The sequence below is a fragment of the Gadus morhua genome, chromosome 9 (assembly GCF_902167405.1).
Source record: "Gadus morhua chromosome 9, gadMor3.0, whole genome shotgun sequence".
NCBI classification, from domain to species: domain Eukaryota; kingdom Metazoa; phylum Chordata; class Actinopteri; order Gadiformes; family Gadidae; genus Gadus; species Gadus morhua.
In genome coordinates, this window is record NC_044056.1 from 1849640 (window position 1) to 1862664 (window position 13025).

The 13025-nt window shown below is 48.1% G+C and overlaps 1 protein-coding gene across 17 annotated transcripts in view; it reads right to left on the bottom strand.

Annotated features, from left to right (window-relative positions):
- Positions 1–614: 614 nt before the first annotated feature.
- Positions 615–13025, bottom strand: part of c2cd5 (C2 calcium dependent domain containing 5) — a 29146-nt gene continuing 16735 nt past the window's right edge. For 2 of the 17 annotated variants that reach the window (XM_030367341.1, XM_030367337.1), the window contains exons 15-29: positions 12507–12693; positions 10997–11161; positions 10376–10420; positions 9720–9860; positions 9157–9220; positions 8548–8609; positions 8348–8446; positions 7298–7387; positions 7110–7188; positions 6568–6663; positions 5423–5455; positions 4899–5030; positions 3156–3361; positions 2372–2518; positions 615–2137 (exon numbers count right to left, since the gene is read on the bottom strand). In XM_030367341.1, coding sequence (XP_030223201.1) covers positions 2021–2137; positions 2372–2518; positions 3156–3361; positions 4899–5030; positions 5423–5455; positions 6568–6663; positions 7110–7188; positions 7298–7387; positions 8348–8446; positions 8548–8609; positions 9157–9220; positions 9720–9860; positions 10376–10420; positions 10997–11161; positions 12507–12693 — 1663 coding nt within the window. In that variant the 3' untranslated portion in view covers positions 615–2020. Of the gene's footprint in view, positions 2138–2371; positions 2519–3155; positions 3362–4898; positions 5031–5422; positions 5456–5961; positions 6454–6567; positions 6664–7109; positions 7189–7297; positions 7388–8347; positions 8447–8547; positions 8610–9156; positions 9221–9719; positions 9861–10375; positions 10421–10996; positions 11162–12506; positions 12694–13025 lie in introns of those variants that run through there. The other 15 variants (XM_030367354.1, XM_030367353.1, XM_030367346.1 and 12 more) reach the window with 13 other exon arrangements.

Sequence of the window (13025 nt, forward strand, 5' to 3'; positions counted from 1 at the left end):
GTGTAAAAAAAAAAGGTAGAATATAAGATTTGAGGACGAAATGATAGGGTGGGCTAAGGCAAGTTTTGGGTGGGCTTGAGCCCACCCAAAAAAGGTCTAGCTTCGCCACTGAGTCCTACATGTATCAAAATCATTGAGTTTTTCTTTACTTTACTTTACAAACTTCGTATAACTTCATCCTATGTCCCTGTTTGGAGATCAAAACAAGCTGTAATTCATCCTTAAGTAAGTAAGTGCTCAATCAAATAAGTGTTGGACATACAGTAAAATAAAGATCCCATTGCTCACCAAAATCCATGTGATACTCCAATTTAAAAAGTAAATGCCTTAGTTTTTCACTTGAGTTTCTCAATCCACTGCGTCATGTGAATACAATAATTTTGATTAATATCACATTTTATAACGTCATTATTGTAGTGCTGTAATATAACGTCAGACCAGAATCAAACCCTCATGTCACACCATTACTCTCTGATTGGTATACAATATAGCTTGTTGTGCATACACCATTATTGCATTTTAAATATAAGTATTTTAAATAAATAAATACATTTGGTCGTACTTTTGGTTAACATCTACGATTTAACAGTAGGCTACCAAAGAAAGATGAAATCTGGTATTCAAATGAGTTTATTGTGCAAGACTTGAGAGGCAACCAAGCTGAATCATGATGAAGTGATTCTGCATGGTGCTAAACACAAAGCAATCTATGTACATTCAAGTTTCAAACACAAATTGAATTCTTACTGCTTTAACATCAATCAAGTGTACCGGCATTCCCGACACAATATGAGTCAAAATATCAGGACCTAGTTGCACATGCAAAATTAGCAGTCAGTTTACCAATGTAATTTCTTCTTACAAAAATACTATACTTTTTTTTTTTAAATCAAATAAAATATGTATTGCGCCACATAGACTAGATTATATTAGGCTATTGACCGTATATATATATGTTTTCCAGCATCAGACGATATTAACAAATGGCTAGTTCAGTAGTATAGAGATGTTGTCTTTCAGTAAAAAAAGAAGAGATTTTGGACCAATTTGTACACTAACAGTTTGAGTGTTTTGTGGCTAAACATTGCGACAAACTGCTCCACGTTGTCCAACAAAAGTCAAACAGTTAAAATCAACAAGTGGTCGGCATCCTCTAAACGTATATTCTCATAATGAATCTATTGTACAATGAATTATTTATGTTTATGAAATATTATCTAAAGGCATTGAGTTTATTATATGGATGAGCCTGTGTCACTTGAACCCACTCAAACGGCTCCCAGACTTGAACAAATGGAGGCATCTATGTGATACTACTTAAGCAGGCTGTACCAAACACACACAAAGTAAAAGCAATTTGACAAAGAACACAACATGGTAGATTGGCTGGTAAAATTGGCTGGCATATGATGTCAAATCAGTCATGTGATCGACGCTTTGCCCACAAGGGGGCATGTTTGGATGTTTATTACAAGTGTACTCCAAGTAAACAAGCATCTTCGGAGACCAGTCTTAGTTCAATGTCACACAGTTGTGAGTTACCAATATTCTAGAACAAGTTAGTAGAGTTCCATTAGCAATGGGATCTAGTTTGTGTTAATACTCTTGACCAGAGCAGGCAGGTTAAAATCTGAAATGAATCCTCCACGACGGACCCATCTAGTCCCTTTATAGTCGGGCGAGCGACAGCGGCCTGCGTTGGGGATGAAACCCAAGCAAAGGAAGCTTCGTGTGTCCGCTCCCAATGGAGGACACAAAAAACACAAGCCGTCAAAACCAAAAGGCTTTCAACTGTGTGGATGGATGTAGGCCAGATCTCTTACTACCCGTTGTCGACTGAAGTCCAGGACGTTCACCTCAGGAGCACATACAAATGTTTTGATAAAAAAAAAGGTAAAGAAAAGAAGCAGAGACAAAGAGTGTTGCCCTGGCCTTTGGAAGTTGACTTTGAGAGACGAATCCCTTGTGTTTGGACGGAGGGAAAGGTTGCCTGCCCTGTTGGGGGGGGTTCTGGGGGGATTCAAGTAGGCCCGTCCGTGCCGCCGCAGGACGTGTGGATCAGAGTGGGCGTGGCCTCTTGGTCCGTGTCACGGACGAAGACGACCGCGTCGCCGCTCACGTTGATGAGACACTGAGCCTGGGGGGACGAGGACACGGTAGAGGACCACCAGATGAGCCTCACTGATCTCAGCGGTCAGGAGAGTGTGTGGGTGAGTGAGAGTGAGAGTGAAAGTGAGAGTGAAAGTGAGTGAGAGTGAAAGTGAGTGAAAGTGAGTGAGAGTGAGAGAAAGTGAGACTGAGAGTGAGTGAAAGTGAGGGAGTGAAAGTGAGTGAGTGAGTGAGTGAGTGAGTGAGGTTCTTGTTGGGGTACCTGGTTCTTGTTGGGGTTCTCCATGAACACACACTCCTTCATGCTGTAGGAGACCACGGCGTTGCCCCCCAGGGCGGCCACATGCGCACGCACCATCGCGAACACCTCCGCTATGAACGTGTGGAGAAAGCCACTCACACCGCCCTCCTGCAGAACAAACACACACACACACACACACACACACACACACACACACACACTCTTAAGTACATGCTTGGGAATACAATAACATCATGATCAGATCGTCGATGTACCCACTCCCTCAGATCCTCTTCCTCCCTACACCCGTCTGTCCCCTCTGCCTGTCTCACCACCAGGGGGCGCACAGCCTTCCGCCGCTCGGCTCCCCGTCTCTTGAATTCAGTACCACCCCAACTCAGAAACACTGATTCATTCCCCCGATTCAAACCCCGACTCAAAACACATCGGTTCAAAACCGATGTGCCTAACCTGATGCCAATCACCATGTCTGTTATTATAAGGCCTATTTATTTTATTTTATTTTTTCCAGCGGCAGCGAATGATAGTTAGGTTTTTTTCATTTAAGAACAAGAAAATTCGCTCATCCTTGCACAGAATGAAGAGGTGCTGTACCAAAACGTAATTATAGTTTGCATCAAAAAAAAAAAAGTTTTTTTTTTTTTAAAGCTCAAAAGATAATTTGGGTCACACATAAATTGACAGTGTCGGTGTGTAGAAACCGGAACCAACAATTATTTTTTTTTAGGCCTAACTTACTTCTCTTTCTTATTGTTCTTTCTTTCTAATGACCCCCCCCCCGTACCTCCCGCAGCGAGGTGGTCTCGCGGATGAAGAACATGTTGATGATGCCCAGGTACTTGATGAGCCGCGTGCCGGGCAGGAAGGACAGGGGCGTCATCTTCACCACGGTGACCGCCGTGCCCCCCCCCCCGCCGCCCGAAGAGCGCGTGGAGCGCAGCGAGCGGGACCGCCCCTCCGGGAGGGGGCTGCAGCGCTCCGAGGACGAGACTGCACCGGGAGAGCCGGGAGAGGGGGAGGGGCGAGAGACACCGGCAGAGAGGGGAGAGGCAGGGGGGGAGAGAGAGGGAGGTGGGGAGAGAGATAGGGAGTGAGAAGCAGGGGGGGAGAGAGAGAGGTAGGGGGGAGAGAGAGAGGCAGGGGGGGAGAGAGGCAGGGGGGGGGGGAGAGAGGTAGGGGGGAGAGAGAGAGGCAGGGGGGAGAGAGGGAGAGGCAGGGGGAGAGAGAGAGAGGCAGGGGGGAGAGAGAGGCAGGGGGGAGAGAGAGAGGCAGGGGGGAGAGAGAGAGGCAAGGGGGAGAGAGAGAGGCAGGGGGGAGAGAGAGAGGCAGGGGGGGAGAGAGAGAGGGAGAAAGGCAGGGGGGAGAGAGAGAGGCAGGGGGGAGAGAGGGAGTGAGAGGGAGAGAGGGGGGGGGGGGAGAAAGGGAGTGAGAAATGGAAGAAAAAAAAATTAAAATAAAAAAACGGCAAAGGGACAGAAGGAAAGTTTGCAAGAGGGTAAAGCCAGGTGGAGTATGAAACATGTAGAATGGATATTGTCGTATAGTTGACGTAAACATTGTGTACTAGTTCTTTGCAGGGGTCCGCTGAGCGTGTGCATGTGACCACGTAGACCACAACCACGTGCATGTAAACAACAACAACAATGTGCACGAGTCTCGTCTTGAAAACAACAGCGGGCGACAGAGTGGTAGCGGTGTGGTAGCAACACGCACACACACATAAACAGCCCAAAGTGCCATGCATTCAGAGCGGCAGGAGGAGGACGGACAGACAGTCACACAGTCTGCAGACAGACAGACAGACCTGGGCACAGCTGCGCGGTGTGTTTACATGTGTGTGGGGCCTATCTGCAGTGATGTGCATGGCTGGATGGTTACAGAGAGCTGGAGAGGAGAGGGGGGGGGGGGGGGGGAGGGGGGGGAGGGGGGGAGGGGGGGGAGGCCGGGGAGATGGAATTGGGGAAGGGGACAGCTGTGGTCTGAGCACATGAATCAGAGCGAGAGTGTGAAAGATGCCTTCTACTGCTGTGATTCTTCTTCTACTGCACAGAGGAGGTGAGGGCGGCTTGTGTCGGTACTAAGACTGAGTGACCGCTTAGTCATTCATCGTTGACCACTAATATCTACACTAGACCGGGGCCCACTTCAGAGAGCGTCTGTGGTTTGAGTCCCAAATGGAGGAGTGTAAAGGGAGAGAAGCCAGGTTCCCTACAGGGGATTATTTTCAAATTAATTACAGAGTGAATGCACTTATACCTGGTGAGGTCACATCGCACACTCTGCACTAGCCAATAGGAGTCCCCCTGAGGGGCGGGGCTTTCACACTCTAGCCAATAATAAGCTGGCGCTTGATTTAAAGCTCCGCCCCCCAGAGGCATGCGGGGAGGGCTGTGTGAGAACTTGCATGTGTGCGTGTGTGCGCCTGTACCTATGTGTGTGTGTGTGTGTGTGTGTGTGTATCATATGTGTGAGTGCGCAGAGTGCGTGTGAGAGGTACGATGTACTGCGTCGGTATAAGGATGATCACCGGAGCGGGCTAGCGACTGAGTCCTCCTACTTGTCTTAACTGATCCTCGTCTTATGGTGTGAGCTTTCAGCCTAATCAGCTCTAGCCAGGTGCTGCATCTGTCTGCAAAGGAACCGTAATCAACCGAGGTAGCTGGAGAGAACACACACACACACACGCACACACACACACACACACACACACACACACACACACACAGAACACGCACACACACACACACACAGAACACACACACACACACACAGAACACGCACACACACACACAGAACACCACAGGCATTCACATGTCCCACCCAAAAAACAACAAACAGAAAACAACAACAACACACACACACACACACACACACACACCGACAACAAAAACAAAAGAAAAACAATATAAGAGGATGATGGGCTTGGGCACAGCAGGTAACCTGTCCCACAGACCAGAGGATGAAATCAAAACAGAGCAGTGTCGTTGTCATGGGAGCAGGAGGAGAGGTGTGTCAGAGGGGGGGGGGGGGGGGGGGGGACAAACGGCTTACCTCTGGACGGACCGCCGGCGTACTCTGGGACACCTGAAGACACACACCAGGGGGTACGTTATAGCTGCACACCGTGGAGGCTGCCCTGTCTCACTGCACTCCCTCGCTCCCCGTCGGTCTCTCTGCCCGTCGGTCTCTCTCTCTCCGTCTGTCTCTCCATGTCCATCGGTCTCTCTGCCGGTCGGTCTCTCTCTCTCCGTCTGTCTCTCTATGTTAATCTGTCTCTCTGCCCGTCGGTCTCTCTCTTCCTGTCTGTCTCTCTATGTTAATCTGTCTCTCTGCCCGTCGGTCTCTCTCTTCCTGTCTGTCTCTCTATGTTAATCTGTCTCTCTGCCCGTCGGTCTCTCTCTTCCTGTCTGTCTCTCTATGTTAATCTGTCTCTCTCTTCCTGTCTGTCTCTCCATGTTAATCTGTCTCTCTCTTCCTGTCTGTCTCTCCATGTTAATCTGTCTCTCTGCCCGTCGGTCTCTCTCTTCCTGTCTGTCTCTCTATGTTAATCTGTCTCTCTCTTCCTGTCTGTCTCTCCATGTCCATCTGTCTCCCGCTCTCTCCTTCCCTCCCTGTATCTCTCTCCGTCTGTCTCTCGCTCCTCCTGTCTCTCTATCCGTCGGTGTCAGTCCTTCTGGCTCTCTCCGTCTGTCTCCCTCTCCGTCCGTCTGTCTGTCTCTCTACGTGCGTCTCCCTCAAGTTCTGACATTTTGGATCAGAATTTGAGCGCGAGACAGATTTGGAGTTTGTCTCTTTATCGCTAAAGACGTGGGTTGGCCCGGTGGCTGCGCCCCATTCAAACACAAACCCTTCCCTCTGGATTAGGAAGCAGAGACACCAGGGATCAGGGACAGATACAAGAGGTCCTACGCCATCCTACACCGGGGACGAGGGACTCGAGGGAGCTAAGCCCCGCCGCGCAGAGCTCTACGGGCACTAGGGGGGGGGGTACGGCCACTAGCGCAGGGCGTTACCTGGAGAGGACACCATCAACAGGTGGTTTTTGTGGAGCGTTGCGGCCGGTGTGAGTAAAGAGCTCGTACCTGGGGCGTCAGTGAGGGGGGACAGGGGGGGGGGGCAGTTAGTGAAACCCGGGAGGCCGCTGACCCCGGGCGTGGAGCGAGGGGGCGGGCCTCCGAGCGCTGAGGGAGGGGTACCTGTGAATTTGGCTGTCAGGTTGCTGATGGCGACGGAGGCAGACTCGGCGCAGAGCTCCATGGGGAACTGCAGCTGGTCCTCGTTCTCGCCCGCTCCTGGAGGGAGGGAGGGAGGGAGGGAGGGGGAGGGGGAGGGGGAGAGGGAGAGAGAGACGCCACTTTATTCATAAAGCTCTTTTCGTACACGAGGCAGACTCAGAGTGCTTCACAGAGAATCAGTCATAAAATAAAAGAAGATAAGTCAAATAAAGCATATGCAAAGTTACAAAATGAATAAAATAGATAGAAAATAAAGTTTAAAAAAGCATTTTAAAAAGTGCAATGTATTTAAGATCAGATAATATCTCTGGTATCAGAACAACAGTCTCTCTGGTATCAGATACTTCATTCATACAGCGTTTATCATTGCTTTAGCAGAAAGAAGACCAGACTGTCAACAGAATGAGATGTAGGAGACACACACACATCCCCCGGTCACGTCCTATACGGTCCATTTGGAACACGGTCTCTCTGTTTGAGGCACGGTGGCATTGGATACAGACCTTTGAAAACGGCCCTGTCGCCGAGCTTCTCCAGGATCGGTTCCTTATCGAAACTCATGGCTACCGCTGTTACCGCCACCTGGTGGGGAGGTTGGGACAGGCAGGCAGACCACGTCACACTCAGTGATGAACGATCAAATGAATCCAGGACATCGATGAGGTCCAACACCACGAGGAAGACGTCCTACCTGAATGAGTTCGTCCTCCGGCACGGCGACCGTGAAGTTGACGTGACACAGACAGCACGGGATCATGGAGCGCAGCTTGAAGTACAGACTCTGAAACCCAACGACGACACACACACACACTCCTGGTTAGTAACAGCAGGCAGGGACGCCGCTACGTTCATCATGTTAGGAACGATGTATATTAACATCAAGCACAACTCCACGGGCACCAGAAGGCTCTTTGTGGTAAGACAAGATATAATAAGACTGCTCCAAATAAGCAAATTAAAAATTTATAATATAATGATAATAAGCATATAATGATGCATAATGGATTAACGTATTTATACTAAGACTTGCTACATTTAGTTTTTATTAGTGCTGTCAGTTAAACGCGTTATTAACGGCGTTGACGCAAACCAATTTTAACGGCGTTAATTTTTTAACGCCGTTAAATTAACGCAATCTTTTCCTTTTTCTTTGGCTCAAAACAAAGAAGCAGTAGCCTGACTGCTATGTTCAAGGCAGTATGTTTGTATGTTCATTGTTTAATTGCACTATAGGCTTTTTTTTTGTATCGTCCTGTTTTGATCAGTATATGCCAATGTTGTTATCAATAAAAAATCATTTGCACAAGGCAGGCCGATGCACTTCTCCATGTTGATAAGAGCATTAAAATGAGAACAATTAATGGGACAAAGAAATCAAGGGATATTTAGCATAGATTTTTTTTTGCCTCGAGTTAACTATGACATTAATGCGATTAATCACGATTATATATTTTAGTCGCTTGACAGCACTAGATTTTATACTACAGAAGCGACCACAAAGCCATGACATCGGGCCAGTGTCCCACCACAAGGAGAGACGGCCCGGGGTACATCAGAGGCTTGTTGGTCCATTCCCGTGGATCCCAAAGGGAAATCGCTTGGAATACTTGATCAAGATAAACTCAAGTAGAAATATAGGAATATAGTTTATAGTTCTATATAACTAGACAAAATGACATTACAACTGACCCCCATGAAAAGGGGGTTGTTTAGTTTACTGTTCCCCGGGGAGACGAGTTACCTTCAGCAGATTCTCACACATGTCAGTGAAGATCTTGTTGAGGCTTTGGTTGGTGAGATTGGCGTTACTCAACCGTAAGACCCTCACTGACGTAAACATCTGGAGGGGAAACAAGCACATTGGAAGGGACGGACATCAGCAAGGCTGCAGAAGAGGTCGGGGTAGTAGGAGGAACCACTGGGTGGGTGTAGGGGCAGAACCTGTAGTCCAGAGGTCCAGTTGTAAACCCCCGGCATCACCTCCGTGTTACAGCTGTAGAAGCCTGCAGCCAACAGAACAACAGAGAGTGAGGGCAGGGTTGCACTCTTGCACGATTTTCAATGCACTTTTAGATTACATTTTATATATTATGTACCTTTTTTTTTTATGACCGTTTTTATAGCAACACCTCATTAAGGGATGACTGTTTTTAATTACTATTATTGATTATTTATTCAGGTTTAAGTAATTTGCACAAATGACAAAAAAGTGACTACCCCTTTTTAATTTCACTGTATGTAAAATGTTTTAGTTTTTTTACAAACGTGACCAATAAAAACTTTGACTTGACTTTGACTTCGGGTCCCGATCGAAAGCGGCGAGGAATGACACGCTGCTACGGAGGGGAATATTACCCAGAAGGCAGTGCTACATACCGGCTGGGGGAGGGGCTGCTACGGAGGGGAACATTACCCAGAATGCAGTGCTACATACCGGCTGGGGGAGGGGCTGCTACGGAGGGTAACATTACCCAGAAGGCAGTGCTACATACCGGCTGGGGGAGGGGCTGTTACGGAGGGGAACATTACCCAGAAGGCAGTGCTACATACCGGCTGGGGGAGGGGCATCAGTCAGGAGGGAGTGGATGTCCTCCACTGCGTCGGTGTCGTCGATCTGCAGGAACACAAAGTCACTGTTCAACACGCGCTGTTGTGCTGTTGTGTTGTTGATTTGTGTGTCAGCTGTGCTTTTAGGACGCCGGTCTAGCTAATCAATGCACATGGCTCCGTTCCACTCTCCTTTCCCAAAGGATCGGAGCAATGTTGAATTGGGACGGCTGAGCCGATCACGATCGTTATCCGTGACAATATGGTGGTGTGATCAGCAGTAATATAGTCACACGAGGGCTTGTCCTGAAAAGAGTTCAGGCTGTATGGTACGTCTACTGACGTAGTCGAATAATGGCTAAAACACTTTAGCCCCCAAGACGATTAGGCGGTTGCAGCTGAACGCAGACAACAACAGGAAAAGCGGGAAGGACAGTGGTCAAGGAAAACATTATGTTGATTTCGATGTGGAGTCGAAACGCTAGAGAAGGACTATTGGAGCGAAGCCAACCCCCATCACAACCCCCACCAACACCACCACCCCCACCCCCAGCAGTAGCACACACCTCCAGGACAAAGGCGTCCTTCTTGCCGTGGGAGAGGTCCAGTTCAGAGAGTTCGTCCGAGCTCTCCGATTGAGAGCGGAAGAGCCGGGAGCGCTGCTTGGGTTCCGGGATGGGCGAGCCCGCTGCCTCCTCGCTCAGCTCCTGGGACGGGTCAAGAAGAGGAGCCCAGGCCGAGCAGAGTTGGACATTACTGAAACTACACCCTTCAAAAACCAAAACCAATAAAACACCAACATGTGCATCACACCTTTGTTGAGACTGAAAAGTAGCAAGATGGATATGTTAATATTTCACCACTCACAGTCAACAACACAATCAACCACATCGTCAGCCACAAACCAGCAACTGTTAACGTTGTGTGTATGGATCTGGAAGGGTAAGGGGTGGAACCAAAGACACACCACAAAGACACATATGGGGATAGTGTGAAGCGGGAGAAGTTTGGTCAAGTTCATGAGTGAGCCCCAGCTAGTTCAGTTCCATCCAGGATGGCTGCTCTTAAAGAGATGGTTCTGGGGCAGGGGGTGCACTCCTTGCTCCACAGTGGTTATAAAAAATAAAAAGAAAGTGTAAGTGGTGAAAACTGGGGTTAAAAGAGGCGAAGTATTGGCCATGCGTAGATGCGTCTCACAGCTGAAACTGGGCATGCTCAATACCATGTTTATGCCGTGGAACACCTCTGGGTCCAAGGCAAATAATTTCTTTAATGATCAGGGAGAGACAAGAAGGATAGGTTTTCACCATGTTGCAGAGTCAAAAAAACATGTACACGTTCAACACCTGAGCTGATAATAACCTAATAAGACACCTATTTAGAGCAGGAAGACGTTCTACACAATAATACAGGCATGTACCTTAATAAAAAATTAATCTGCTGCATTAACTGCCAAAGGACTTTGTACCCCAGCAAACTGTGGGTGACCCCGTTGTTGGCTTATCATTCAACCGTTTTAGATACAAAAGGCTCTTGGCATGGTTTTCCTTATCAACATGCACACGGCCAATTTGGGATTGTTCGCTCAGCAGCCAAAGCAGCTATGGTCAGATGAGAACATTTGCGGCACTTATTTGCCAACATACAGAAAACAGGTCAGACCCCTTCTGCATGCCAGACCAGATATGTCAATGGGCTCTAAGTTAAACAAAGACTTATGGGTATAGTGCAAAACTGTCAGATATCTTCATAGACCTGCAGGTCAATAAACACAGAAGAATGATGGGAGGCTTGAACGCAGTGTCTGGTGCAGCCAGTGTCCCGGCCTGCCTGTTGGTCTCACCGGAGGGTTGATGTGGTACATCTCTTTGTTCTTGGCCATGGCGTCGTTGATCCGCTTCTGAATGCTCAGGACGTGCTGCTCGTTACTCAGGTCCCCCGAGGCCTTCCCCGCGATCTGGATCCCCCCCGGCGTGGGCAGAGCGCTGAGGTACACCCCTGTGGCCGACTGAGACCCACAGAGACACAAGAGCAACCGCACAACACATGAGTCAACAACACTGTACACACCTACTAGCACCAGGTTGGGGCTGGTCCATTCAGCTAATATTCACAAAACTAATATAATCGATATTATTATTTTTTCATTCAATGTTTTATAGAAATTGTTGAAAAGCTGGATACATATCTGTGCATTTCTTTGGATTTGAACATTTATTTGACCATTTTGTGTATTTCTTTAAGGCGACATTTCCAAGTTCTCAGTTACAAAGTATAGGAGAGACATGCTGAATAAATACATCATGTTTTTAAACTCAAAGATAATCGTTTGAATAATCGTGATTTCAATATTGACCAAAATAATCGTGATGACTATTTTTTCCATAATCTCGCAGCCCTAAACCAGATTAGAATCGATCAAGGGTTGAATCCTCCAAACAGGGGGCAGACTGAAGACCCACAAGAGACACACCAGACCAGAGTTACACCAGAGTCACACCAGATACGAGTCACACCAGACCAGAGTCACACCAGAGACACACCAGACCAGAGTCACACCAGATACGAGTCACACCAGACCAGTCACACCAGACCAGAGTCACACCAGACCAGTCACACCAGACCAGAGTCACACCAGACCAGAGTCACACCAGACCAGAGTCACACCAGACCAGAGTCACACCAGATACAAGTCACACCAGATACAAGTCACACCAGACCAGAGTCACACCAGACCAGAGTCACACCAGATACGAGTCACACCAGACCAGAGTCACACCAGACCAGAGTCACACATGATACAAGTCACACCAGACCAGAGTCACACCAGATACAAGTCACACCAGACCAGAGTCACACCACACCAGAGTCACACCAGACCAGAGTCACACCAGACCAGAGTCACACCAGATACGAGTCACACCAGACCAGAGTCACACCACATCGGGGACAGACCAGATACGAGTCACACCAGACCAGAGTCACACCAGATACGAGTCACACCAGACCAGAGTCACACCAGACCAGAGTCACACCAGACCAGTCACACCAGACCAGAGTCACACCAGATACGAGTCACACCAGACCAGAGTCACACCAGACCAGAGTCACACCAGATACAAGTCACACCAGACCAGAGTCACACCAGACCAGAGTCACACCAGACCAGAGTCACACCAGATACAAGTCACACCAGACCAGAGTCACACCAGACCAGAGTCACACCAGACCAGAGTCACACCAGATACGAGTCACACCAGACCAGAGTCACACCAGATACGAGTCACACCAGACCAGAGTCACACCAGATACGAGTCACACCGGATCCGAGACGGACCAGAACCACGACTCACGGCTAATCCCAGCAGCATGTTCTCCCCGATGCTGATCTGTATCCGGAGGCCGAAGAGGGCGTTCATGCTGCGCAGCTTCAGCTTGTTCATGAGCTGAGTGTGGAGCTCGTACTCCATGAAGGGCAGCAGGTTGGAGATGGACGTGGCGTTCACCTCCCCCTGCGCTTTCTTCTTCAGACGACACAATCTGGGCCACGGGGGAAGATATTTAACAATTAATGAATGGTGGGGAATAGCCAAAAGTAAACAGGATAACACTTTGTCGGGATATATATATATATATATTTTTTTTATTAGCTTGACAAGACGAACGTCACGAGGGCCAAAACAATATCCCGAGTTTGAGATCTCAGTCATGGGATAAAGCCCCATATCCCGTGATAGCAAACCAATCAAATTGCGCTATCTTAGGAGGTTCACGTGAAATATATACTAATCTTTATTATCTTCTTTATTTTTTTCTGTTAGATCCGAACATTTTGTTGGCATCCAAATATAAAAAAAGATATCGAATCGTTC